This window comes from Aspergillus brunneoviolaceus (assembly GCF_003184695.1).
Source record: "Aspergillus brunneoviolaceus CBS 621.78 unplaced genomic scaffold BO95scaffold_24, whole genome shotgun sequence".
NCBI classification, from domain to species: Eukaryota; Fungi; Ascomycota; class Eurotiomycetes; order Eurotiales; family Aspergillaceae; genus Aspergillus; species Aspergillus brunneoviolaceus.
Genome location: NW_020290754.1, coordinates 368,301 through 394,482, shown reverse-complemented (window position 1 = coordinate 394,482; position 26,182 = coordinate 368,301). Strand labels below are relative to the sequence as shown.

At 51.3% G+C, this 26,182-nt stretch overlaps 12 protein-coding genes and 1 non-coding gene across 13 annotated transcripts; 8 read left to right on the top strand and 5 right to left on the bottom strand.

Annotated features, from left to right (window-relative positions):
- Positions 1 to 44: 44 nt before the first annotated feature.
- Positions 45 to 1,743, bottom strand: BO95DRAFT_441662 (uncharacterized protein). Its single transcript, XM_025586228.1, has one exon. It carries the CDS (start codon positions 1,413 to 1,415, stop codon positions 270 to 272), a length of 1,146 nt encoding a protein of 381 aa, XP_025443512.1. The 5' UTR covers positions 1,416 to 1,743; the 3' UTR covers positions 45 to 269.
- A 1,491-nt stretch (positions 1,744 to 3,234) lies between these two features.
- BO95DRAFT_386693 (putative MFS transporter) lies at positions 3,235 to 5,157 on the top strand. Its single transcript, XM_025583502.1, has 5 exons — positions 3,235 to 4,122; positions 4,188 to 4,397; positions 4,509 to 4,873; positions 4,945 to 5,041; positions 5,098 to 5,157. The coding sequence occupies exons 1-5, from the start codon at positions 3,340 to 3,342 to the stop codon at positions 5,119 to 5,121; spliced, it is 1,479 nt and encodes a 492-aa protein (XP_025443511.1). The 5' UTR covers positions 3,235 to 3,339; the 3' UTR covers positions 5,122 to 5,157.
- On the bottom strand, positions 5,098 to 6,613 carry BO95DRAFT_494066 (uncharacterized protein; the record flags this gene model as incomplete). Its single annotated transcript, XM_025590780.1, has 6 exons — positions 5,098 to 5,594; positions 5,647 to 5,714; positions 5,789 to 6,174; positions 6,232 to 6,308; positions 6,362 to 6,398; positions 6,449 to 6,613. 6 exons carry the CDS (start codon positions 6,611 to 6,613, stop codon positions 5,266 to 5,268), a joined length of 1,062 nt encoding a protein of 353 aa, XP_025443510.1. The 3' UTR covers positions 5,098 to 5,265.
- Positions 6,614 to 7,870: 1,257 nt separating this feature from the next.
- Positions 7,871 to 8,496, top strand: BO95DRAFT_94006 (uncharacterized protein). Its single transcript, XM_025592341.1, has one exon. The coding sequence runs from the start codon at positions 7,988 to 7,990 to the stop codon at positions 8,474 to 8,476; it is 489 nt and encodes a 162-aa protein (XP_025443509.1). The 5' UTR covers positions 7,871 to 7,987; the 3' UTR covers positions 8,477 to 8,496.
- Positions 8,497 to 9,746: 1,250 nt separating this feature from the next.
- BO95DRAFT_452225 (putative short-chain dehydrogenase) lies at positions 9,747 to 11,047 on the top strand (the record flags this gene model as incomplete). The annotated part of the gene is made up of 4 exons (XM_025588132.1): positions 9,747 to 10,319; positions 10,433 to 10,619; positions 10,736 to 10,852; positions 10,905 to 11,047. 4 exons carry the CDS (start codon positions 9,747 to 9,749, stop codon positions 11,045 to 11,047), a joined length of 1,020 nt encoding a protein of 339 aa, XP_025443508.1.
- Positions 11,048 to 11,074: 27 nt separating this feature from the next.
- On the bottom strand, positions 11,075 to 13,688 carry BO95DRAFT_441657 (putative dynein intermediate chain). Its single transcript, XM_025586227.1, has 3 exons — positions 13,425 to 13,688; positions 12,557 to 13,348; positions 11,075 to 12,504 (listed from the first exon to the last, which is right to left on the bottom strand). The coding sequence occupies exons 1-3, from the start codon at positions 13,557 to 13,559 to the stop codon at positions 11,380 to 11,382; spliced, it is 2,052 nt and encodes a 683-aa protein (XP_025443507.1). The 5' UTR covers positions 13,560 to 13,688; the 3' UTR covers positions 11,075 to 11,379.
- A 286-nt stretch (positions 13,689 to 13,974) lies between these two features.
- BO95DRAFT_93952 (ATP synthase subunit e) lies at positions 13,975 to 14,757 on the top strand. The gene is made up of 3 exons (XM_025592340.1): positions 13,975 to 14,094; positions 14,221 to 14,407; positions 14,529 to 14,757. Exons 1-3 carry the CDS (start codon positions 14,074 to 14,076, stop codon positions 14,597 to 14,599), a joined length of 279 nt encoding a protein of 92 aa, XP_025443506.1. The 5' UTR covers positions 13,975 to 14,073; the 3' UTR covers positions 14,600 to 14,757.
- On the bottom strand, positions 14,646 to 16,010 carry BO95DRAFT_472678 (CSN8/PSMD8/EIF3K family protein). The gene is made up of 3 exons (XM_025589670.1): positions 15,692 to 16,010; positions 15,453 to 15,634; positions 14,646 to 15,384 (listed from the first exon to the last, which is right to left on the bottom strand). Exons 1-3 carry the CDS (start codon positions 15,886 to 15,888, stop codon positions 15,113 to 15,115), a joined length of 651 nt encoding a protein of 216 aa, XP_025443505.1. The 5' UTR covers positions 15,889 to 16,010; the 3' UTR covers positions 14,646 to 15,112.
- A 139-nt stretch (positions 16,011 to 16,149) lies between these two features.
- On the top strand, positions 16,150 to 18,950 carry BO95DRAFT_441655 (dolichyl-diphosphooligosaccharide--protein glycosyltransferase subunit STT3). Its single transcript, XM_025586226.1, has 5 exons — positions 16,150 to 16,371; positions 16,443 to 16,466; positions 16,604 to 16,684; positions 16,788 to 18,510; positions 18,561 to 18,950. Exons 1-5 carry the CDS (start codon positions 16,242 to 16,244, stop codon positions 18,829 to 18,831), a joined length of 2,229 nt encoding a protein of 742 aa, XP_025443504.1. The 5' UTR covers positions 16,150 to 16,241; the 3' UTR covers positions 18,832 to 18,950.
- A 619-nt stretch (positions 18,951 to 19,569) lies between these two features.
- BO95DRAFT_452220 (uncharacterized protein) lies at positions 19,570 to 20,053 on the bottom strand (the record flags this gene model as incomplete). Its single annotated transcript, XM_025588131.1, has 3 exons — positions 19,570 to 19,658; positions 19,754 to 19,878; positions 20,040 to 20,053. 3 exons carry the CDS (start codon positions 20,051 to 20,053, stop codon positions 19,570 to 19,572), a joined length of 228 nt encoding a protein of 75 aa, XP_025443503.1.
- Positions 20,054 to 20,301: 248 nt separating this feature from the next.
- Positions 20,302 to 20,687, top strand: BO95DRAFT_441651 (uncharacterized protein; the record flags this gene model as incomplete). Its single annotated transcript, XM_025586225.1, has 3 exons — positions 20,302 to 20,389; positions 20,439 to 20,464; positions 20,532 to 20,687. Coding segments are annotated over exons 1-3 (175 nt in total), but the record flags the coding sequence as incomplete, so codon positions are not given.
- A 36-nt stretch (positions 20,688 to 20,723) lies between these two features.
- Positions 20,724 to 23,940, top strand: BO95DRAFT_386673 (RNA-processing protein PTA1). Its single transcript, XM_025583501.1, has 8 exons — positions 20,724 to 21,387; positions 21,537 to 21,702; positions 21,775 to 21,905; positions 21,964 to 22,167; positions 22,219 to 22,567; positions 22,617 to 23,452; positions 23,504 to 23,574; positions 23,633 to 23,940. Exons 1-8 carry the CDS (start codon positions 21,050 to 21,052, stop codon positions 23,764 to 23,766), a joined length of 2,229 nt encoding a protein of 742 aa, XP_025443501.1. The 5' UTR covers positions 20,724 to 21,049; the 3' UTR covers positions 23,767 to 23,940.
- Positions 23,941 to 24,020: 80 nt separating this feature from the next.
- Positions 24,021 to 24,128, top strand: BO95DRAFT_t120. The gene has a single exon. It is a non-coding gene; the product is annotated as a tRNA-Met (tRNA).
- The last annotated feature ends 2,054 nt before the right edge of the window (positions 24,129 to 26,182 follow it).

Here is a 26,182-nt window from a genome sequence, read left to right as displayed (position 1 = left end):
TGGCGTCAGGGTGAGATCGACCGTAGATATTTAAGGTTATTTTCATTTGCTAATTTATTGTAAACCATGAGCAAGAATAGCGAAATAAATCCAATACAGCAATATAGCCAACAAAGCACACGTACCCCTGGGATATCCAATGCATATGCGAACATGCGAACAAAAATTGCGCCCTTCACGCTTAAGCATGATCAAATGCGGTAAGTATGTATGTATGTACAATTTCAGGTCCAGATGAACAAAAAGAAGAAAATGATGGGCGGAGTAGATCATGCATCATCGTCTGATACATCGAGCAGCTCCAGTTCAGTCTTGACAAGAGTTTGGAAGTCGCTGCGAGAGAGACCAGTTGCCTTTGCCAGTCGGAATAAACTCTTTATGTTGGAGCCAATATGCTGCTTTACCCCGACTTCATAGGCAGACTGGTTCTCCGCTTCCTGCTCTAGCTTGGCCACTGGACCGGAGCTGCCAGATGAAATGGATGAAGGGCGAGGATGATTCAACGACATGGCGTAGTCTCCGTTTGTCGCTAAGTGTTCGGTCGCGTGCGCAGACGAGTCGGGATTTGAGCCACTGACTTGCCGTTGCAAGAGACGAGCCAACATGTCGCCATTGAGCGAAGATGGGCCGATTTCGGGTTGCTCTTCCTCGGGATCATGGTTATCCATGGCTGGCTGCACATCGTCATACTGTGAATAATAGTCTGCGTCAGACTGTTGCAAAGATGAAACAGCATTAGGAGCCGGTGTCTTCACCGCGGGGGTCCGTCCGGGAGTCGCATCATATTGGGCCCAGTAGTCATCGTCATCATCTTCCTCTTGTGTATCCTTGCCATTGCTCTGTGTTGCCGCTGTGGTTGCTTGACCATTATTTCCCGTTTCTGCTCCTTTATTTGCCGTCACCTGTTCTCTCTGGTGGGCGTTTGCCTCCCCAATCGAGATCGACCAGACTCCGTCCTCCCCAACACTGCTATCCTGTGGCAAGACTTCCGCGACCCGCCACGCAGGCCCTCCGCCTTCTTCATCGTCAGGGCACCAGACGTATATGACTTTTAAGCTATACTCAGGTAGCTGAACTTGCGACTGTAGAGTCTCCTCGTCCAGTCTCTTGTACCGCACGGGAATGTCGTCTGGGAGGTCAATCTCTCCGGAAACGGGGTGGGGCTCGAAGCTAGCACCATCCACCAGAGATTGCAGACGCTCAGCCGATGCAGAATCCCAGCAGAGCAGCCGAAGCCATGAGTCGGTGGGTGAGGCGGAGACGGTAGTGAAGATCTTCACGCGCTGGCGAATAATCGGAGACAGAAGTGGTAGCAGCGCAGGAGGGGGTTGCGACGAGACAAAAGCCGTGGGTAGACAGGCGAGCAATGGCGGAAGGAGCATGCGAGGTTCAAGAGAAGGGATTAGCTCGACCATGATGATCGGTTCTGGGGGGTCTAGAGGGAAGATGGCGAAATGAGTGATATGTAGTCAAAGACTGAGCTGCGAGCTGCGGCGGTGTACTGCGTAAAATCGCAATTGGGTTGGAGAGCGCGGGGGCGGGAAAGAGATGATGTCTGTACTTAACCGATAAGGGGTATTAGAAGGAAAAGAGGAAGGGAAGAGGAAGAGGAAGAGGAGGTTATGGAAGAAGAGCCATGATTATGAGGGCGAAGAGAACAGAAGAAGTGGAGGAGGGTGGGTGGATGGGTGGGGAGAGCCAAGTGACGGTCGATCAGACTGACCGAAGTCGCGAACAGATAGATACGATCCCAGAGTCAGAAGGATAGGAATCGAAAGGTACAGTACGTACAGAGGTTATACAATTAGTACAGTGGTTTTCAACTAACCCGCTTAACTCCCTTTCGTCCGGTGCGGTAACGTGGGTCCCCGCCGCAATCAGCGCGGGGAAAGCAGCAGTAGATGGAGCTCCGGCGAGCCATTGAGGAGCGGAGAAATGGAAACATTGAGATCCAGAGTCGGTTCTCGGAGTTAGATTTGACGGCTAATTACTCCGTTAATTCATCATTCATAATGCCGTGCGATAAGAGTGGGTGGGGATTCAGTAGGAGTGGTAAGCGATTCCCAAGTACTCAGTAGATGAAAGGCAATGCATTCATTCCCTGAAGTTGAGAGCGAGCTAGACTGACGCTCCTTCAAGTATAGTGTAGATATTCATGGGTATTTATTTGATCATGTGCCAGATTTCTTACTTTGAATAAGCTTATTCATCATTGTTGCTTCAGGAAGGGGGGCCCCCCCTGTCGCAGATTCGGACCAGGGCCTAAATCAATAGTTACATACTTGCTTCAATGTGTGCGTGTTCCCTTCGACAACGCCTTTGGTCATCAGGAGTCACCCGCTAGGCAGGGCCTCGTCCACCTTCTTCGAAGTCCTTCCGAAGGACTTGATTTCTAGTCTGTAGGTAGACTCCAGAGGGGGGGGCACGCAATTTCGGAACGCCACGCACTTCTAGGAACGGCTGCTTTTACTACTAGAACTTTTACACCCTCACTGGATATGAAACTCTTAAAAAAAAGGTCGTAAGGTATGGAGTAAGTATGAGTCTCTTAACAGTAATACACTATGAAATAAGTTAATCTTCAGAGGACTTAAGTATATAGACAAGTCTTGTCAAGTACCTCTACAAGCAAGTATTTAAAAAAGTATGTCAACAAAACGTCTTTACCAGGCATCTCTCGGAGGAAATACTGTATGTACATACAGTGAACAAGTGAAGTAAGGCTCTCTAAAGCACTTCTTCACGCCAGTAAAAAAGTTAGAATATATTACTTGTAAGTACCTTTCCTAGGGTCTCTATAGTTGAAAAATAACAATTCAATCAATAAGTGGTCTAGAGAAATCAGCAGCCGTTCCGGAAATACATACATAACACTCTATGAGTAGAAGTGCGTGGCGATCCGGAAGTGCGTGGCCCTCTCTATTCCGCCATCCAGTTTCAAAGCCTCAACAAATCAATCGACAGCATGAGCCTAGGTGATTTTTCCTCTGCACAGGACGATCGCACGAGAAGCGCAGCTGGATCAGTGTGACTCCAGGGGTCTCGCCCTGAATTCATGAGTAAGCCAAGCAGGGATCCCATGAGCTAAGGATCAGGACCTGGGCGGGCAGTGATTGATTGCTAATATATGCAAGAATTAGGAATTGGACGAGCTATCGAAAATCTTCAGCAATAGATAAGCGGGTTCATCGCCACTGTATTCCATTAGTTTCTTCCAGTGCCTCCCCGCTTCTTGAACAATGTCGCCGCACTCAATTGTCCGTCATCCATTGCAATTGCTCTCGGAATTCAGCTTACCACTTCTTATCGCTGCGTGCTCGGCTAGGCGCCATTTGAATTATGGCCTCGAAAAGCGCCGATGGCGCTGTGATCGAAATGCACGCTGACACGGTGTCACCGCTCGATGAGAATTCGACCCCGCAAAACGCATTCTACTTGACCGAGCAGGACCCTGAAGAGTCGAAACGGCTGGAGAAGCAAGTCCGATGGAAGACAGACTTACGTCTGTGTAGCATTGCCGGTATTCTGTGTAGTCTCAACCTACTCGACTCGGGCATTCTCTCGTCGGCATCGGTGACTAGTATGCCCAGCGACTTGGATCTGCATGGAAACCGCTACTCAGCCTCGATTTTCATATTCACGGTTGCGAGCATTGTCTGCCAATTGCCGTCCACTCTCGCAGTTCGCTGGGTCGGTCCCCGAGTCTGGTTCGCCGCGATTACCTTCATATTCGGCCTGATCACGTTATGTACCGCCTTTATTCATACTTGGCGACAGATGATTGCGCTGCGAGTGTTGCTCGGAATGGCCATGTCAGGGATCTATCCAGGCTTGACTTATCTCATCAGCACATGGTACCCACGCCGAGAACAGCAGGTCCGGTTCGCGGTTCTCCAGTCGGGTGAGGTGATCGGGCTCGCGACAGGGTATATCGTGAACTATGGTCTGAACCTGCTGGATGGGAAATCAGGCATGCAAGGCTGGCGCTGGATGTACCTTGTTCAGGGCTTGATCACTAGCGTCATTGGGATTCTCACATATTGGTGGATGGTCGACTTCCCGGAGAACGCTCACCGTAGCTTTCACTTCCTGAGCGAAGCAGAGGCACGTGTGGCTGCACAGGTGAGAAGCAACAGCAGCAGCAACAGCAGCAACAGCAACAGCAATAACTGACACAGTAGCAACAGCGGATTCGAGCTGACCGTGATGACATAATGCCTGATGCTTTCTCGTGGAGCAAGGCTTTGGCCCCTTTCGCCGATTTGAAGCTGTATGGCTTTGCCTGCATGTACTTCTTATTGAATCTTGTTTCAACGGCGCTGAACTACTTTCTGCCTATCATTCTCGAGTCAGGTATGGGCTTTTCGAGCAATGATTCTATCCTTCTCTCAACACCGGTACGTTGGTTTGTTCCTTTACTTCGGAGTTGGTCAGATAGGGTTTCCTACGGATCGTGCTTCCAAAAATGTAGTTTGCGTCGTCCTAACCTTGATCCTATACCTTGGTAGCCCTACTATTGGTCCGTACTTCCGGTCCTTTTCACGTCGTTCGTGGGCGATTCTTATCGCATCCGGGGCCCGCTCATCACCTTCAACGCCCTCTGCCTGATAGCGGGATTTCTTATGTTTGGTCTACCATCCTCGACGCAGGTCACTGTGCGGTATATCGGGACTTTCCTCGCTACCGGGGCATATGTCTCCAACTGGGCGGCTCTGAACGCATTCATGGCCAACAACGTCGTGGGTCAGTGGAATCGCGCCTCCACTGCAGCCGCTGTATCGGCGTGTAATGGTCTGGGTGGTGTGGCGGGCAGTTATATAGTGCGACAGCAGGAAGCACCACGCTATCAAACCGCCGTCTGGGTATCTATTGGGTATGTCGGGCTCAATCAATCCTTTGGTTGGAACCGAAAACACTGACAACATCTCGTTCCTGTGTCATCAGCTCCCATGTCCTCATGATTGTTCTAGTGGGTGTCTTCACGCTCTCTTTCTACTCGCTGAATAGACGGCAGAAGAAAGGAAAGATTCTTCAGAATATGGTACGTCTGCCTGGTGCGATTAATGCCAAAACTCACTAACGTTGTCAATGTTTCAGCGTGGATTCGGGTATACATATTAGCATATAGATCTCGGACGAATCGAAGCAGAGCATGGCTTTCACATTGAGCTGGTCCAAGAGCCTTCTGTAGATATGGTACTCCGTATTCACTCATATGATGGACTTGCCCGAGTCTTATCGGCTGCCTCTTTGAAGGGGTGTATATCAAGCCTCACTCGGAATGGACTCCAATGCAAACCTATCTGAAGGCCGAGTTGAAACCCCAGGAGATAGCCTGGCTTGACTTTCCAGGGTGGACAGGCTCTGGCCGGGGCGGCGAGCGCTACCCCCTTTACGGGAAGATCCGTCCTCGCTCTCAACCATGGCACGTCTGCTCGTATCACTCTCAGAAGCCCGAGTTCCGACCGACTTTTTACTGAAAAGCTTCCGGGGTAGGAACCGGATTATCAAAGGCCAAGTGGGGGGCAAGCAGGCGGCTATGATGATGAGGGCTCCTTCAAGAATAGTCCAGATCCCAAGATCGGTTGATGTCCCTACAGCAGGGTCAGTATGTAAGGTTTTATCAGGCCTCTGTGCAGGACAGACATGTAGGATCAACCGTCGCTCTTTCTTCGAAGAAGTTTGTCATGCGCAGAATGCTGGCTACCGTCCCTCTGTTGCACGGTCAATCAACGATGCATACATATGCCATACATATGATATGCGCTGAGTCGGGAAATACGCTTACAATCCTCCCAGGAGAAAAACTCCCGTCAATGCCAGCCTGTGACCACGGGTGGTATGGAGTCTCCAAACATATGGCAGTGGTAATATCAATAAGAGCACATCCGTCAAAATGTTCGGGGGCGAGACGTATCGATAGAAGGCTTGTTGGTTGAAACATGAGCCGCCTTCAACACCTGTAGTCTTGTTCCATGTGTAATCGATTGGCCAGCATTGAAAGATAGCTGCAAGCAAAACCCCGATACCGTGCCCGAATACGAGTGCTCCAACGATATACGCGGCCACTTTGAAGTTTCGCGTGCTAAAGATGCGAACGTAAAATATCAGAATGGAAATCTTGGCTGGAGTTATGACAAAGGGGAAATCGATAATCTCATTGGCGTATAGACCCTGTGCGTCAATTGATCAGTCATCAATATCTTAGCCTCGAGACCTTCTTGTTAATACCTTTTCGAGAGCAACCAACTTCTCTGGAGTCTCCTCCACAAAGCTCATATGATATCCTACTCCCGCTACTTTGACCACTATAGCAAGGGTCAGTTGTTGCTTATGGGTGATAACTGAGGTCGTCACATACAAACCACGTACAGAGCCGACTGTCCCAGGCTAGCAATCTGAAGGCTTATCAGCAATCAAGACACGGACTGCTGGCTAGCTGCCTTACCAAGGCGATAACAATCAGAAAATCATCAAGCGCGTAGGCGAGTCTCTGACTGTATCGAGTATAGAAGCGAGCAATCACCGCAACGATCTGCAGTATTGCCATAGCAATGGCTACGCCCAGCAGTGATGTCCCATTGTAGGGAACATGAGGCGACTGCTGAGACATTCTTCCACTGCTATGTCGCCTTTTCACCACCTGGCCTACATCGATGAGGACAAATGATATGTATATGGCGTCAGTTCCAAAGGAAAGGAGAGGAGCAGCCCGGCAGCGGGCTTTGTGGCGTATGTCTTAAGCCATTGAACAGCAATAAAACGGCATCCATCGATGACTATCAGGTAGGAAGAGTGGTGATAGCCATAATTTCTTCAAGAAGTTGCAAGAATCATTACATAATTTCGAGATCAGACCGGCGGACTGTCGAACCATGGGTAGACTTCATCAAGAGTATGGTTTGCCGCCGTCAGTCTCCAATTCCTGTCAACCGTCAAGGTAAAACTACTTCGGTGGTCAAGGCCGAATGCAGCACCTAAGTTCTGATTACTGAGCTACTTGACTGGACTGATTATTCTTTTTCCAAAGTCAAGTTTGTCATTTCACAGTCGTCCCGGCACTCGGGGTGGCTTCGCCTCATAAACTTGAAATAGACACCGGATGTGTCTTCGACCTTCAAGAGCTGCGAAGATTGCGATGGAACCTGAGATCAGGTTCCGTTGGGATGAATTACCTGTCTTGGAGGCTCTCAGCCTGCCGACTCTTACTCCTTCTGGCACTTTTCTTCCAACAACACCGGCAACTCCAGGCCACTGGCAGTCGCTGCGTGTCACAGAATCGACCTAGTATATCTGATACCATGCAACTAACTGAGCCTCTCCGGTTACTTCTGCTGTTGTTGGCTATCCATCCTTATTAAGCTTCAAGGGATTCCGCGGTTACTGGTGATCAGGCTCAATGGCATTGATGTTCTCGGCGACAAGTGGTCGCTGCTTACATTACACAGGGTGGCAGGGAAACATCATGGAAGCAATTACGGAATGGCTCGTTCCAGGCTTCGTTAATTCTAATCCAAAGCTGATTCACGTCATATGACGATTACTTCGAGTATGCTTTGCGAAAAGATCCTCTCTGCCTATTGTCATACTAAAGGGATCCAAATATAGCTTCTAGAGCTGAAGCAAGAACTCTCAAGCACCTTCATAATGCTGCAAATCTCTCTACATGCATACTGGGCGCTTACGGACTGGTCAAACTGTTCTACTAAGTCTCAATCCGCCAGTGACCTAGCCTTTGCCTTCCTTCGGTGATGTCTCCGAGTCCATCCTCTCAGCCCTCCGATAATCGAGGCCCGCAGATTAGGGCGATCACCATCGCCTTGATCATTGTCCCATCAGTTGCCGTGGTCCTTAGATTCTGGTCGAGAGCCTTGTTGCCGAAACCTCCTCGGTCCAACACCCGCTCTGGGTTCTGGTGAGATGATTGGACTGCTCTCGCCGCTGCGGTTAGCCGCGAGTCCCCTCTCAGCACTGGCATGGACTAATCATGCTCTGGCAGTTGTTGAACATTGCTGTTTGCGGCATCAATCTGAGAATGATCCGGCTTGGACTGGGGAGACAGGTTGAAACAGTGTCTCCAGCAGACCTGGTCTCTTTACTGAAGCTGTTATGGGTGGTATACTTCTTAGTACTTGGGGGGACCTCAATAGCACGAGCGTCCGCTCTGTTTTTCTACGGAAGGGTTCTCAGCCAAGGTCCCTCTCGCTTCCGATATGCGCTCTGGATAGTGCATGGATTGAATATCGCATGGTCGATCAGTACTATCCTCGTCATCTTTCTCACATGTTCTCCGATCGAAAGAAAACTGGATGCCAGATCTGCCGGGCACCTGCATAGATACAAGGAGCTTGTGGCTAGGCTTTGGAACGCCGGATCTCATTATCGATATCCTCGTCCTACTCTTGCCCTTGCCCATGCTCTGGAAGCTGCACTTGAGGCTCATGCGGAGGCTTCTTCTAGCTGGAGTATTCACTAGCGGATACCTGTAAGTAGAGCCCGGTGAGCTAGCTTGACACTCACTTACTTGTCAGTGTGGTTGCGGTCTCCATAGGGCGTCTGATCACGAATGTCCAAGTCAGTCCGCACTTAGCGAAGAACCCGACGTGTAGGTTATTCCAACCTGTGGTATGCGAGAGACTCTGACTCACAAGTACATAGATCACGCCGTCAATCCATCGATTTGGATCGAAGTAGAGATTCCTATCTCCATCATCAGCATTTGTCTTCCTGGCATCTATTTTTTGGTCTCCCATGCTTATGAAAGGGGCTTTCACTCGTTGTTTTCGAGAGCCTCGACCTGATAGCTCTTCACTTTAGCGATGTTTCCTTATTTCGTAACCAGGAGCTGAGAGCTATTCATAGTACTTTGCAGAGAATCTTTTAGGACTAATGATTGGATTGGGTTGGGTTGGCTCTCGGCTCGTATCCAACACCGAGGGGATGCTTCGTCAGATTCGTATGTTGGCTCAGCCCAGTCCTGGAGGTAGTTCGATTGATAGCTCCTCTGACTGGCTCTAGAGCTCGATATAAGCATGGATATACCGGCGCATATTTTCAAGTGCAGGGTCCAGACAGATAAGCAAAACAATGATCATTGATCATTTGATGTCAGCCTGTCGATCCTCTCCGAGCACGGGCACCTTACCATTTCGGGCCAAGCGCACGTGCCCCCGGGCCCACTTCGGGATGTCATCATATGTTGATTAGCGAATTCAGAAATGATAACTGTATACTACTAAGGTACTAGTACTACCATGCAATATAGTTGTTGCTTCGGAGCAATAATACAGTTGAGTTATCACTTCTCAGCTTACGCGAGCCTATGGTGGTGCCGTATGAGAACAAGGAGATGAAGGCATTCGTGAAGAGTGACAACTCTAGCGCTCAAGCTCCATGAGATGTACGCCTTTACTATAGTCATCGCAATGGCGTATCGTGATACTGTATAGGTAGCCGGAAGAAGGCTATATGTACTATGCACTCAGAACAGACAGAGGTCAACCAAGCTTCACAAAGGTCAGATGCAAAGAGGTACACGATGGAAAGGATGATCTGAGAGCGCTGCTGAACGTAAAATACTAGCAGGAAACTCCCCGGATATAGGGAAATAACTTGTTAACGCCGTGATTACCCATTCCAACTCTCATCCATCCACATAAATGGCTTCATCTCTGGCAACCATACACAGTCTGAGTTTCTCTTAAACCTTGCCATTTCACCCCCACCACCAAACAACAAAAGCCAACATGCCACCGCCATACACCACCCAGACCACCACCGCCGACCTCCTAAGCGACTACGCCCCCGTCATCAAAGGCAAAGTCATCCTCACAACGGGGGTCTCCCCCAACTCCCTCGGCGGCTTCTTCGTGCAGTCCCTCGCCCAAGCCCAACCTGCCTGCCTCATCCTTGCCGCCCGTAATCCCGAGCAACTCGCTCAAACCGCCGCGGCGCTCCGAGCCAGCACCAGCACCAGCACCAGCCCCAGCCCCAGCCACCCAACCACGGAGATCCGCACCCTACAGATCGACCTATGCTCCCTCGCGAGCGTCCGCGCCGCCGCCGCCGAGGTCAACGAATGGGACGACCTCCCCGCCATCGACGTCGTGGTCAACAACGCGGGCATCATGGGCGTGCCGGACTACCGCCTCTCCGCCGAGGGCTTCGAGGCCCACTGGGCGACCAACCACCTCGGCCCGTTCCTGTTCACCAACCTGATCATGCCGAAGATCGTGGCCGCGCCGAGCCCCCGCGTGGTCGTCGTGAGCAGCGACGGTCATCGGTTGAATCCGGTGCGGTTCGACGATTGGAATTTCGATGTAAGCCGCTCACAGCTGTTTCGACTCATCGGGGAGAGATCCGCAAGCACAAGAATCCAGCTGTGAAAGATAGAGAACAAAAAGTTCCAAGCTGACACAATGGGGAGACGTAGGAAGGGAAAAGCTATGATCGCTGGCGTGCCTACGGGCAAAGCAAAACAGCCAACATGTTGTTTGCCCGCTCGCTGGCGCAGAAGCTGGGGTTGAAGTGTAACCTACAGGCGTTCAGTTTACATCCCGGGGTCATTTTTACCAATCTGGATAGGGATGTGGATTGGAGTGTTGGGATGAAGGAGCTTCGTATGTTGCAGGATCAATTCTTTTCTTCTCTCTCTCCCTCTCTCTCTTTTATTGTTCGTGTCATTGGGGATGCGGGAAAAGGGCTCATCTCGGCTAATGATTTGCCTTGTGTATAGAGGCTGTGGACCGGTCACTTGGTAATCGGGAAGGTTGGAAGGACGAATTCGACGCGAAGAATCTCGAGAGGGGCGCGGCGACTCATGTCTATGCCGCCTTTGATCCGAGTTTGAAGGGTAGGCAATCGATCTCTGTTCCGTGCTCACATGATTGCTAACGAAATGGCAGCTGTCAATGGGGCGTATCTTCTTGATTGCCATGTGGCTGACCCCTTGGTGGATACGGTCAAGCCATGGGCCACCAGCAGTTTCGAGGCTGAGAGACTTTGGAGACTGAGCGAGAAGCTTGTGGGCCGAGAATTTCCTTATTGAGGAAGGACTATGAACGCATTCGACCTAAGACTGATCGCATTGAGAAGTGCAATCGCTACCTATTATACACTCTAGAAAGATGCTTCTCTGTTCGCCTGCCCTAAACATGCATAGATACATCAACAACAAGCTGCCCGCGGGGTATATGAGAAAGTGAATCAAGGCGCCGCTCGAAATTTGGTACATATCGGTATGAAGAAGATCAAAAATAGCGAGGTGAAGTGCTGAGTGCAAGGGATGACCGGGTGAAAAAGCATGGCGAAGCAATCGAAGTGGCGCTGACCCATGCTTCACTAAGCATAGAGATCATCGGGACATGGAGCCAAGACACATCAGTTCATGCGGTCCTTCTGCTCCCATTGTCCAACGAGCTTCTTCATCCCTGTCCATTCCTCTGAGCGCACATCTTCCGGAGTACCGCTAAGGCCTTTGCCGACTTCGAAGACCGTCACCACGCCGTCGAGACCACCGGTGGCAATGCGTCTACCCTCTCGCTCTTCCCAAGCCACCTTGTTGAGACTCCTCGTAAGAATGCCTCCGCGGCCTCTAGAAGGCGTCGTTTTCACCGCCGGGACCTCTGTGTCCGTGTAGAGATCCCAAACCTCGAGGTTGCCAGCACCATCGACGAGAGAAAAGACTCCAGGGCGGTGAGGAGACCATTTGGCATCGTACACCACATCTTCGCGATTGATCTCAAGGATCGGAGAAACGACCTGAGTCGTGGCTATGGCCGACGTAGCCGGGGCGGTCGTGGCTGGGGGCCGCACACGCCAAAGTTTCACGCTCCAATCTAAACTCGAGCTGAGCAATAGGTCACCCAGATCGACCGGGCCGCGTGCCGGATGGAACGCAGTGGACATGATCGGCGCATCATGGCCACGATACGCCAAACGATGGTCGGTACCAGCCTTAGCCCCCGCTCGGTCATAACGGTGGCACGGGTAGATTCCTCCTTCTTCGGTGCCAACAATGAAGAATGTCGGGTCGGATTGGGGGAATGACATGGTTGTGGGTGCAAGATCTTCGGTTTTAGACGGAGGAGGTGTGGACAGCTCCAGATACTCTTGAGGCTGTGAGAGCATATCAACAGTCCATCCACAGACAACACCATCCGTAGATGCTGTGAGGATGTTGTGGGCATTCTGGGTGCCGATTATCGAGATGCTGTAAACAGGGTGGGTATGTCCGGAGCCGGTCAAGGGCGTCTTCTGAACCGGCGCGCCTCCACCTGCTCGCGACGAACGGGTGTCCCACAGCAGAACCTGGCCCGAATATGATCCACCAACGATCAGGTTGGGATGGAAGGGAGAGAATTTCGCGGCCAATATGTCGGAGGTTGAATGGAAAACATACTCTGGGCGGGAGTGCAGGTGTTGGTTCCAGATCTGGACGAGGCCGTCGGGCTCATGGGGCGCAGAGGGGTTCTTGGTGTACGCGGCCAGAACGAGTTCCGGGAACTGTAGAATTAATCAGCTTTGCGATTAGTCGGCATCGACGCGCGTGACAGACCTTTGGAGAGAAGCTCAAATCGCTGATCATGCGTTTCTTGCTCCATCGTTCATCCCAGAATTGACAGACCTCTCGGATACCTCGTCTCTTCTTGCCATGCTCGTCGTCATCATCCAGCTCGCCATCGACACCTCCAAGCTCGTAATCTGCCAGAACATCATATTCTTCATCCAATGCCCGCTCAATCACTTTTGCCGACCGTTCAACAAAGTCTAAGAAGTCGTCCGACGAGGTAACAGCTTTGAGTTCATCTTCGTCCAGTGTGCGCAGCGGATACCGCATTTTTGCCATTTCAGACCCATTTTCATTCTCGGATTTCCGTTGAGCTGTCTGCAGTTCCTCCTCAATTTCTCTGCGAAGCTTCTTCAGAATTTCGTCGTCAAGCTCACTGACTTTCTTGCCGGAGCGTTTCGTATCACCTTCATCATCGGAGTCGACAGATATCTCATCAGGTCCTTTTAGATCATCGGTTTGCACTGCTTTGCTGTAGGTGACAATTTCGGGTTTAGGCTCAGGGGCAGGTTGCGGTTCGGGGGCGGCGACAAAGAGCTCGGTTCCGACGGTTTGGACTGCGATTGAATGGGAAACGGTTCGCGCAGGAGGGCTGAAAGCTTCGGCGTTATCTCCGCTCAACTGGCTGGCGCTGAGGACGGAGTTTGGTCGGCTGCCTTTGCGCGAGAGGCCATCGGCACCGTGGCCGATCGAAGCTGATCCGGGGCGGTCGACAAGACGGGAAATGAAGTCGTCGAGCTCAGCTCTGCTGTCTGCACGACTCGGGACTGGCGATACGACCTAGGTAAATAATAGAGCTAAGTCTTCCAGCTCGAGTAGAAGGGAAATTTCGCAAGTGGGCATAAGGGCCTCTTACCTCAGAGGCGTCACCGCTATTGGCGCGAACCTGAGAGAATTCCCTCTGGCGCAATTCCCTCTGGCGCTTGAGTTCGGCGAGTTTGGCTTTCTTAGCAAGGATTTCAGCCTTGCGCTGTTGTATTGACGAGGACATAATGTGAGATGAATATGCACCTAGTAGATAAGAACGGAGGAGATCCGTTCAGACCACGTTTGGGTACAGAATAAGGTGGATTGGTTGTGTTGTGTTGTTTCTTTTATTTACTTCGGGACTTTTGGGGTGAGTACCAGTGTTAAGTAATTAAGAGAGGGGGGGGGGTGGGAGTGGAACGGGGCCTCTTAACTTACCGTAGTCGCGTTCCCGACCCTCCCTCCTCTCCTCTCTCCCAGTTCCCCCCCGTCCCGCTTTTCCCAGAATCCCAGAATGCCCAAAGTCCGGGTTAACTTAGTTAGTGGTCGGATGACATAAGCGCAGCAGGACCGACGGTCCGGAAAAACTCGCGACAGGAACTTCGTCTTTACAAGCTTCAGTATCCCAGTCCGCATTGCCAGCCATTGACTGTCGATACCCTCCAAACCGGTCGCTCGGAATCCGGCTTCGATCCTTCTTCTCTCACTAATTCTGTTTGATTGCCGCTCCGGAGGCCCAGGGACTCTCTTCAATCAACATGGCTTCTCAGGGTGTCAACGTGAGTCTCCGCCAGGGCCCGTTCTGATACATACTCCAATCCCAATCCAGCCCAATTCAGCCAACCCAATACCACACCCCCTCCAGTATGGCCCTCAACTATTGACACTATTCAATTACCTTGTAGGTTTTCCGCTACTCGGCTCTGATTACCGGTCTCGTCTACGGTTTCTACCACCAGTCCTCCCTCACCTCCGCCGCCAAGCACGCAGAGGCCGAGCGTGAATATGCCCGCCAGGAGCGCCTGATCGAGCAGGCCAAGGCCGAATGGAAGAAGAAGACGGCGCCCAAGGACTCTAAGACGAACAGCGGCGGTATGTCTCTTCTCGCTCTCCCCTAAGCTCTCAGCACAACCCGATTCATCCGCGTTCGCTCCTCCCTTGAAATGGCCAGCATGGCCCCCTCCGATGGACGCTAATTGGTGACTGTGTGCAGTGATTACGGATCCCGAGGACAGCCGGTTTGACCTTGAGGCTTTCCTGAAGCTGAAGGCCGGTGAGAACTAGATATGTTTGGAAGTATACAGCGAGAAGATGATTTGCTTTTATCTCTCCCCCGACCGGAACCTGACAAGGTATCGAGGAGAGATTGCGGGATGATCCCGGTTATGTATTATTGTTTGTTGGTCTAATTTCCCAGAGTCGTGTCATTGCGAGCGAAAGGAATGATTTTCTTTTTTCCACTATAGACATCATCCCCGCATCTGTACATACCCTGGGCTGTCGTGCATGTGTACACTACAGTTGGGCCAGAAGAGCAAGAGATTCAGTTGTATGCTTCGGTTTCATTGCTGATCCTTCCGTACTGCTTGCGTACCCCTGCATGACTTCCTGCCCTTGCGCGTGGTGCCGCTCTGGGGGGGCATTCAAAGGCCGTTTATGGTACTTCATAGGACGCTTGCTAGAAGACCATTGTTCTGCACGTTTGTCTCTTATATTCCGGCCTTTAGTCTTCATTAGAGGGTATTATCGTTATGGTCTCATTCGTGAGGAATCGATCCCCTAGTGATCCGCAGGGTTTCAACCACGACGACTGCCAATCAAGGCCATTATTTCACTTAGATCGTTGTACAGCTGCTCATCTTGCTGAGAGTCATCAACGACAGTGTTGGGGTGTAGTAGTCTGGTTTGTTCGTCCTGGGTCCATCCATGAGCCATGAGCTTTCCTATCGTGGCTTGGTCTCCTCGCTCTGTGGCCGCGGGGTCGAGACCGAGGTAGCTTGCAGCTGTTGCAGGTCTGATTGTTTCATATGCCCTGCTTACTTCTCGCAACGTCTTTTCCTGGAAATATGCTTCGAGCATGTGAGCAAGAGCATTCGGAGAATACTATTACATGCACTGGTAAGGTATCGTCACTTACTGTCATAACTCTGTACTATCGGCTTCAGTGTATCAGGCCATGGCAACTCTCTCAATATCGTGTAGACGGACTCATGTTTGTGCTGCCAAATTGCCCGCAGTAATGCCACGCAGTTTTGCAGGGAGTCGTCTGTCTGTAAAAGGTCTTGTGGCATTCGCTTCGTCAGAAAGCGGGCTTCGTAACTGATAGATATGTGAGAATTCTGACAAGTGATCGATGATCGACATCGGAGTGCTTACATTTGATCTGTCAGTAGATGAGACAAGAAGTAAGCGGCATAGAATTGGCTCAGAAGCTCTGCCTGTCTGTTATCTTGAAAGGAGAGGAGATATGCTTCTTCCTCGTATGGGGAGAGTATGTCGAAGAGCTTGGACGGTGTAGCGGCCGATGAAATCGCTGCAGCAAGCTGCTCTTGCGAAAGTTGCGGGGTGTTCATTCTTGACAACCCGATTCTGTGACACTACGACCCTCGCAGCAGATCAAAACCGGTGGTGTAGGGGAGTAGAAGCGGGATCGTCGATATGGCTGGCTGGCTGGCTGGCAATGATAATGATGCGGTGCGGGGACAATCGGAGGTTTCCCCAAAACCGCAACGGGCGGCTTGCGACTTACGTACCTGGCGTGCCAAGACCCCAGAAGAGACCACCTTGCGAAGCTCCAGCCTCGACTCCATCTCCCCCGGTCTCTCTCCCTTTCAACTTTGCTCTCAACAAACCGCCTGGGCAGGACGAGAGTCACTCGCTTATCACTTTTCCCAATTGGAAATTTGATTTTTACTTCCTGGCCATTATGGCCGAATCGCCCCTCAATGTCCTTTTAAAGGGTAACACCGGCAGGAACACTCGCGGTCTACTGCGGATTATCATTCTGGGAACTATTGCCGCTGCCGCTGTGTCCAGTCGATTGTTCAGTGTTATTCGTATGTACCACCAGCTCCATTGGCACCGATTTAACCGATACGATTGAAGTTGCTAACTGCCTCTACGTCAGGCTTTGAAAGTATTATTCACGAATGTACGTTACTCCCACACCGACCGACCTATTGAAGTATTACCCGACATTCACCTTGAGCTCACTCCGCGGCCCGCGATTGCACATCATATCCGGCTCCATCGCCTTGGAATTGACACTGATATGGTCTTGCCTACTAGTCGATCCTTGGTTCAATTTCAGGGCAACCAAATACTTGGTTCAACATGGCTTCTACAGCTTCTGGGACTGGTTTGACGACAGTAAGTTGCTTCATCACCAACAATGAACGTTGTTCCAAGAGAATGCAATGGCGAAGTCCTTGGACAAGCAATCCTCAAGTCTGACCACCGTCGAACTTTCTAGGAACCTGGCACCCTCTGGGACGTGTTACGGGTGGTACACTATATCCCGGCCTGATGGTGACTAGCGGCGTGATCTACCACATTCTGCGATTCCTGACCATCCCCGTTGACATCCGTAACATTTGTGTCTTGCTTGCTCCTGGATTCTCGGGCTTGACTGCTTTGGCGATGTACTTCCTTACTTGTGAGATGTCCACATCGCCATCTGCCGGACTGCTTGCGGCTGCTTTCATGGGCATCGTCCCTGGCTATATCTCTCGTTCGGTTGCTGGCAGCTATGACAACGAGGCCATCGCCATTTTCTTGCTCGTCTTCACCTTCTTCCTGTGGATCAAGGCTGTCAAAAATGGCTCTATCATGTGGGGTGCATTGACTGCCCTGTTCTACGGCTACATGGTGTCGGCTTGGGGAGGGTATGTTTTCATCACCAACTTGATTCCCCTGCATGTCTTCGTTCTCCTTTGCATGGGTAGATACAGCTCGCGCATCTATATCAGTTACACCACCTGGTATGCTTTGGGCACTTTGGCAAGCATGCAAATTCCTTTCGTTGGATTCTTGCCCATCCGGAACAGTGACCACATGTCTGCTCTCGGTATCTTCGGCTTGCTTCAACTGGTGGCATTTGCCGACTTCGTGCGAGGCTTCATTCCGGGCAAGCATTTCCAGAGACTCCTGACTACCATGATCATTGTCGTTTTCGGCGCTGCATTTGTGGGACTTGTTGTCCTCACTGTCTCTGGAGTCATTGCTCCCTGGAGTGGTCGCTTCTACTCGCTGTGGGATACTGGTTACGCAAAGATTCATATTCCTATCATCGCATCGGTCTCGGAGCACCAGCCTACCGCCTGGCCAGCATTCTTCTTCGATCTCAACTTCTTGATCTGGCTTTTCCCAGCCGGTGTCTACATGTGCTTCCGTGATCTCAAGGACGAGCACGTCTTCGTCATCATCTACTCCGTTCTTGCCAGTTACTTTGCTGGTGTCATGGTTCGTCTGATGCTGACGCTGACTCCTATCGTCTGTGTCGCTGCTGCCCTGGCTCTTTCCACTATTCTTGATACCTACGTTCTTGCCAGCCCAGGCCCCAACCCCAAGGCGAAGGTTGTTGAGGACACCTCATCGGAGCCCCTCCGTTCTGCAAGAAAGCCGGACGTTGGAGTCACATCCTACCTCTCGAAGCTGGTGGTGACATCGTCCGCGATTATTTATCTTCTCCTGTTCGTCGCGCACTGCACCTGGGTCACTTCGAACGCCTACTCTTCCCCATCCGTGGTTCTGGCCAGCCGGATGCCGGATGGAAGCCAGCACATCATCGACGACTACCGTGAGGCCTACTACTGGCTCCGCCAGAACACTCCGCACAATGCCAAGGTCATGTCCTGGTGGGATTATGGCTATCAAATCGGTGGTATGGCTGACCGCCCCACTCTCGTTGACAACAACACCTGGAACAACACCCACATTGCCACCGTTGGAAAGGCGATGAGCTCTCGGGAGGAGGTCAGCTACCCCATTCTTCGGCAGCACGATGTCGACTACGTCCTGGTGGTTTTCGGTGGATTGCTGGGCTACTCCGGTGACGATATCAACAAGTTCCTGTGGATGGTTCGTATCGCCGAAGGTATTTGGCCGGATGAGGTCAAGGAGCGTGACTTCTTCACTGCTCGCGGTGAATACCGTGTAGATGATCAAGCCACACCTACCATGCGCAACAGCTTGATGTAAGGATATCCTTCTCTGGGATTGGGAGCAAACACTAACGATGAGCTAGGTACAAAATGTCCTATTACAACTACCACACCATGTTCCAGGGCGGTCAGGCCGTGGACCGTGTCCGTGGTGCGAAGCTCCCGGCGGAGGGACCCCAGCTGTCCACCCTCGAGGAGGCCTTCACCAGTGAGAACTGGATCATCCGTATTTACAAGGTCAAGGATTTGGACAACCTGAACCGAGACCACAGCAACGCAGTCGCATTTGACCGCGGCCACAAGCGCAAGCGTGCGACCAAGAAGAAGGGCCCTCGTGTTCTGAGAACCGAGTAGGGGAGGGTTGTTGCTTGTTGTTCATGTAGCAGATAGAGTATCCGGGACGATGAAAGTGATCCCTTGTGTACTAGATGTTTCATCATAACCTGTATTTGATCGACGACATAAGCCAAACTAGCTGTGCAGCTTCACCTCATCATAGTGTGGAGCGGCTCGATTGTATAAAAAAGTCTACATTGTTACCTGCTGAGGCAAGAGCGCAGACGGAAACACCGATTCAGGATTGGATAACATACACATAAAACCTATATCATAAAACAGAAGCTAAACTTTGAGGGGGAATAAATGAGCAGAGATGAGTGTCAATGACAAGCGGGAAAGATTTGCGGAAGCACTCCTGCTGTTTGAACGTATCTTTTGTGGGCCTGTCACTTGATCTGCGGTATACCGAATAATCTTGAACTTGATCTGACAACTGGCCGGGCTTCAATCGCTTGCGGTTATCCGTGGAGTCGTACCAGTAGTGCGAGGGATGTACACCATCTTCCGGCGGGCAACCAGGCTTCGGTGTATGGTATGTATATGAGTCCTTTGAAATTAGGCGAAGCCAATGCAAGCACAGCCAACCCGGGCCCGGACGATGATAGCCCCACGCGCAAAGGAAGATTACCATACAACTCCACGACCACACGCTCCGTTATTTCTTCTCTGCGACGATAGCACCCAACAGTTCAAGCGATTGCAACCAATTGCATCCAAGCAGGAGAAGAGGAAGGGATGTCTGTGGACATCCGTCTATTGCTTCTGCTGGGGCTTGGCGGGGGTCTCGGGGACCTTGACGTCGGAGAACTCATCCTGGCCGACGGCGCGGATGGTGTAGGCATCTGGAGAAATTGGGAGGTTGATGGTTAGCTCCAGCTCCTTGGAGATCGATGGGAGACTGGTGCAAGCACGAGGGAGGACCTGTGGATGAACATACAGACACCAATGGTGAATCCGACGAGGCACAGGCCGGTAATGGCGTTCTTGACGAGGTAGGGCCGGCGGGCACGCAGGAGGGCGGCTCCGGCGCGGTAGTCCTTGCCGTAGTAGGTGGAGTTGAAGCTGTAAACGGCAGGAATCGGTGTCAGTATGTTCTGACTGTGCTCTCATGAAACGGTTTCGTGAATTCGCGGCGAGACGGTGGCATGATTGCCGGGGTTGGGTTGAGTTGACTGTCGCATTTGGAAGAGAGGGAATGGCGGGGGGGGAAAGGGAGAACATACATTCCAGAGGCCATTTTGACAAGAGTGCTTCGGTCTTGAGTTATCACCGGATGGATCGGGGTTGTAAGGGTATGAAGGAAAGAGGAACGAAAGACGATCCGATCGTAAAAGGCCGAAAGATTAGATGACAGTCTGGATTCCTCCTCCAGAAATTGGATGGGATGCCGCCGGGCTTGGCGTTCCTGGCCGGCCGGACCAGTTGTCCGTCGCTGCGGGGGATACACTACTACTTATAGAAGACAATTATGTCGGTGGGTTTTGATCTTATTTGGTTGTTATATGAGCAGGGCTCACTGTGTTTGGGTTCCCATACTGACCGTCTATATCCACGCAGTACTAGCGTATGTTGGGTATGACTTCCCTGAATGCTGTGTAGTATCTTGTACTAAAAATATATAGTACGATTGGCTGCCTCGCCTCTTATAGTACGTCAACTGGCCTTCGTGATCAAGTCAATATGCATGACCTGACAGGTCATATGTGATCCTCAAGCATTATTCTCACAGCAGCCTCCGAAAGACATAGAACAGAATGTTTATTTTGCAGGCAGTGCACGTTATCATTGTATGATGTGATGATTGCCAGCTGCCATGAGCGGGAGGCATGGCACGTGACTGGGAGGAGCGTGACTTTGCCTGGCTTTGTCTGGGTCTCGGCTTCTTCATACAATCAATTCAGTTCCGCGTTTAACCTCCTCTCCTCTCCTCTCCTCGTTCCCCCCCCTGCACCGCCATCCACCTTTGATTTCGCCAGCAATTCTCATCTCTTCAATCGACCCGGGATCTCTTGCATACGTCTCTCTCAGCGACCATTTCCGACATTCTCTACGCCTCGTATGTGTCTCGGGGACAAATAGTCGTCGCGGCCGTGTTATAAGCTCCATGCCTTGGCACCTAACTTCCCTGCGTAGACAGCTTTGACCGGTGACAATCAGCATTGAATCTGCCAACCCCGCCTCGCTCGCCCGTCTCCTGCTAGGCCGTTACCACCGGCCGCTGAACGGAGTCGTAATGGCTCAATCGGCCGATCATCTCGTCGATCAGATCGCGCAGCTTAATGCTGCCCGCAATCTCGTTCTGGGCGATGCCGCCTTCTACCCCCAGATCGTGAACGGTGTTCTTCCTATAATCGGATCGCGTGCGCGACTAGAACTGCGGAGATGGGGCGCGGAGTTCCTGGCCGAAACATTTTCTAGCCCGGCGCTGGCTTCGACGCAGAAGGAGCAGCTGGCCGCCAACGTCCTACAGGCGCAGCGCGAGATACTGGAGTTACCGGAAGGAGATCCCTTGGTCTTGAAACATATAGTGCAGAGTGCTGCCAGTCTGTATCCGTTGGTGTTTAGGCATATGTAGGTCACCGGCGTTTGCTTGTTGTTCACTGCCCCGAGACCCCCCCCTCCCTGGGAAACAAAGCCTTCGTAGACGCTCGCATGAAGCAGACGTGATGCCTAAATTGTCTTTCTTGTTAGGCGCAACCACTAACACTTCAATGCTGCAGTATAAACCATCCGCGAGATGGAGCCATGTGGGAGAATATGACCGCTATCAAACAAGGTATCCTGCGGCGATGGGACTCCTTCCCTTCGCAGGTCAAGATCTGTTGCATCAAGTTCGTTCAACGCGTGGTTCAAGTGCAGACCCATGGACCGATCGCGGACCCTAGAGTACGTACGCAGGATCCGGTCAGAGGTGTTTTGTGCGATCTGAAAGTTAATGGTTGTTCCTTTCTTGCCTAGCGACCTGACCAGAACGAAACCTCCTTGGCTATCGTGCCTCGCAATCATCCCGTTTTGTCACTTCCTAACCTCGAGGCAGAAGCCTCTGGACTTCTGGATAGACTTCTGTCTGCTCTGCAGGAAGAATCGAGGTACTTTCTCTTGACCGAGAACTGGGAACTTCTGGGAATGTTGCTAATGTCTCCGCAGCGATCCCATCCTCGTGAACGCAACGCTGAACTGCCTGGCAGTCCTCATCCGCAGTCGACAGTCCATCGGCAACAAAATCATCAATGCGATCATGAATTTCTTCCCTGCGAGACAAGTACGCCCACCCATAACTCCCGCTGTCCGGGTCGGAGTCAAATCGATGGAAAGAACCGCCAGGGCCGTTCTCGAACATATAATGAAGAGGTGAGACAAGGATGTACGGTCAACCTGTACTATGTGCTGAAGACTGTCTAGGAATGCCAACCATCCATTTTTTCGTAAGATGGAACAGCACGTCGATCGGCTGAAGAACTCACGCCTCGAGATCGTCGACGACGCAACAAGGAAACGTGGACCACCTGCCGAACCCACGGACGGGCTTGACAAAACGAAACGAACGAAACTCGACGCAGAGACGCCGCCCTTGGTCAAAATCCCGCCACTTCCTCCTGGCCCAACCAGTTACTCGCAGCTCTTTACCCTGACGGAGGATGCTGAAGCTTCACGCTTTGATGTCAAGCAACTACCTCCAGATCTCCTTGTCAACATCGTCGTTCCCATTCTCGCTCGAGTGGATCAGTCGGCGTTGACCCAGTCTATCGATGTAGGTCAAGACGTCAGGACGCAGAAGCAATATACTGACCCGGCAATAGGCCATTCGCATGCGCTACGAGACAATTCAGAAGCGACAGGCCGCGCAGGCTCCGGCGGCGGCAGCGGCTGCCGACGATGACGACGATTACGAGCCAGAGTACCAACCTATGGACGTTGCAGAACCGGCGTCCGAGCAGGCGGATGCTGTGGCGGCCGAAGTAGCAGAAATTCAGCCAGATCTTGTCTCATTGGGACCGTTCGTCTTACCTCAGCCCCCCCCACTATCAGAGGCCGAGGCTGCAGAAGTTGGTCGCAGTGCTGTCGGGAGAGTATTCGGTATGCTAGCGGCTAGTGCAGTCGCCTCGAATCCGGCGAAGGGAAAGAATCAGCAGCAGCCGGGATTTGCTCGATTGGCCGGTAGCACCTTCGATCGAGACGCTTGGGTCACTCTACTCACCCGACTTGCCACAAGAGCTCCAGCAGGCCTGGAAACGGGGACAGGGAAATTCGGACAAGACGCATCGAGTCGAGGCAAGGCAACGATCTCTAATACAATCCGGGAGACTCTATATCGGTACATCTTGGAGGACTTCCGGGGCCGGGTGAATGTGGGCATCATGTGGTTGAACGAAGAGTGGTACAATGACCGGGTACAGATGCAGTTTACTGCCTCGCAGCGGAGGCCAGAGGACGAGGAAGCTACTGTACCGCTGTTTTATGACCACTGGGTCTTGAGACTCTTGGATGGGTTCTTGCCATATATCGATTCACGAGACACCAAGATCTTCATCCGCTTCTTGAGTGAGATTCCGGAGGTGACAATACCCATCACACAGCGGGTCGCTAGTCTTGCCAAGGACCCCGAGCGTGTCAATCTATGCGTTCAATCACTACTGTAGGTCAACTGCTGAGAAACTCGGGGACCCTTTATGCTGACCGTCACCAGGTATCTAATCATGTTTCGACCACCGGCCCGCGAGATATGTCTCAATGCCTTGGAGCATGTATACGAGACCTGTACGTTCCGTGTTCTTCGCTACCTGTTCGTCTTTTAAGCTAATTTGTCGTAACGCAGATGAGGAATCACGCCCCGCTGCTGGCAAGGTGCTGGCCAAATGGCGCCCCAAGGCAGCGCAGCCACAGCACGAACAGCAAACGACACTGGCGAGTCGCGGTGCCACAAGCGCGGCTCCTGTTGGTAGTGCTTGAGACACTTGATAGAGCCTGTACAGCTTATGGATCATCTCGTTGCTCGAAGGAAGCGTAACCTGGACTTCCCGGAATGGATTATCACATTGTGCCAATAGACGATCTTTCAATCATGTAATTTCTTTAATTTAGTGCCTGTAGTTGGTGTTAATTGTCCGCCGCGGGATGCAAGCCTATTGCAAGTAAGAATCTTTCCGTGGCGGAGCACGGTAGCTGTATATAGTCATAAATAACTTGACGCTTTCCAACAAGTTGTCTCGATGGTGTAGTTGGTTATCACGTGGGTCTCATACGCAGTATGACATGGAAGCTTCAACTTCCTTGATATCCCAAGGCCGGGAGTTCGAACCTCCCTCGGGACATTTATTTTGGCAGTAGAATCTACGATTCCGGAAGGAATTGGCCATTATTTTTGTTGATTCGGGGGTCAACTCGCTCCCTATGCGGGGAAAGATGCATGGGCAATGCAAAAGGTTAGGCAATTCTGCTGTTTTAGGTTGTGGTCATCAAATTGTGTGGTCATACCTCCTGCCGTTCTCATCACATTCTACCTACATCCTCTTATCCTATATAATTTCCTCTACAGTGTGCTGGACAATTCGATCCTCCTTTTTGACAGGAACCCTATTGTTCTTCCTGTGTACTATAACAGCCCCAGGGATTCTATAATGCGATGAGTTGCCTCCGAGCTTCCACCATCCATGCTTATGCGCACCCTAAGTAGTCAATATAAGAACCGTTACCAACCCACAACCTATCATAAGTTACAAAGCACAAGAAACAAGAACGCAGTCAAATGTCTCCTTACTACTACGGCAAGCTCACTCTTCAACCCTTCTCTTGTCCTAAACCCTAGGCTCCTAGACCACCTGTCTCGAACGCACCGCCCAATACGTAGTGCTCAATCGATCGAGTCTCCCTCGTGCATCCACAGACCACAGTATGCACAAGGAAACCGGCAAAGCTAAACGTAGTACTTTCCCTGTCTGCATCGACCCTACAAGAAAGAACAAGCGTTTCTTTCTTTCTTTCTTTCTTTCCTTTTTTCCTTTCTCAATCTCGCATCTGTATACCCATCCAGACCAGCGAAAAGCAATGGCACAGACCCACCTGCAATACTGCCAAACCATGAGAAACGGTATTCAAACCGTACCTCCGTTCCTCGCCAACCACGCACCCCACCAGCCAGCAAACCGAAGACGCCATCATATGCAAGAAACACCCCTCATGCGCACGATAGTATGGCTAACTAGAGTCCAAGAGGAGCATTGCCCACCTAAGGTAGTAAGTAGTTAATTCGACGAACCACGAACAACCCCAGTAGACTAGAACTAATTTAACCAGAGCTAAGCCCGTGTAACTGAACTAAGCTTTTCCCAATGGGACCGCTCCAGGTATCAATAGTGCTAGATGCGAAGGTTGGTAGGTAGGTAGGTAGGTAGCGTGGGGGGATCTGGAGGCCGTCGGCAATGGCATTCATAATTCATCTTTTATTAGAGGGATCCGATCCACCCCTTTGCCCTAGAGATCGAACCACTATACGGAATACTACAGCACTAAGGACTCATAGAGTCATAGCAGGACTAAATCACGCCCTAGCTTGACTAGAGCCTGCTGATTGTAACCGAGCATCTCTTAGCAGTGGCCATGGTCATGCTCAGTCAGAACGGTAGGTGATCTTGCTCTTCCAGGAAGACGTCCACAGATTCCCTTGTGCTTGAAGCCAACCAGCAAGTCAATCAGCGTAGAACCATAATCCCAGTCCGATGGACAAACGCTTGAGCAACCACTACTTCGTAAATTCAATTAACATTTGGAAGGAAAGTGACCTCGGAGGAAATGAGATAAACTTACAAAGCTAGCGGCGGACTTTCGGGCCAAAAGGAGAACGACTAGATGGAGGAACGAGCTGGATTCGGTTAGAATGGGGTGTATATAAGTCAGGTGGGGGAAATGATGGCCTCGGAGATAGATACCAGTTCCACACAGAAGAGGTGGGCTCGTGTCCTCGCTCGCTCGCTTTCTCCACCAGTCCAATCCTCCCCCCAAGCGTTGAGTTCTGTTGCTTGCTGCTGCCTCCCATATCTGAATCATCAATAGGTACGTACTCTATTCATTATAAAGTACATGCATCGTGCGAGGAAAGTCACCAACCACCGTGACCGTGTAAGGAGGTAAATTTACATACCGTAAGTCTGTACCGCTGCAATACCCATTATGTCTATGGTGCGATTACTGTACACGTACGGTATGTCAAAATACCTCACACTCACAGAGCTCAGCCCCCCCCCCCTCTGGGCCCGAGAGCGCTTTAATTTCCGGTTTGAGGCCCACCAGCCATTTCAGATGGAAGAACCCGAGCGTTTTAACGGTCTGATTTGTTTACTCTCTACTCGAGTATAATAATAGTCAATTA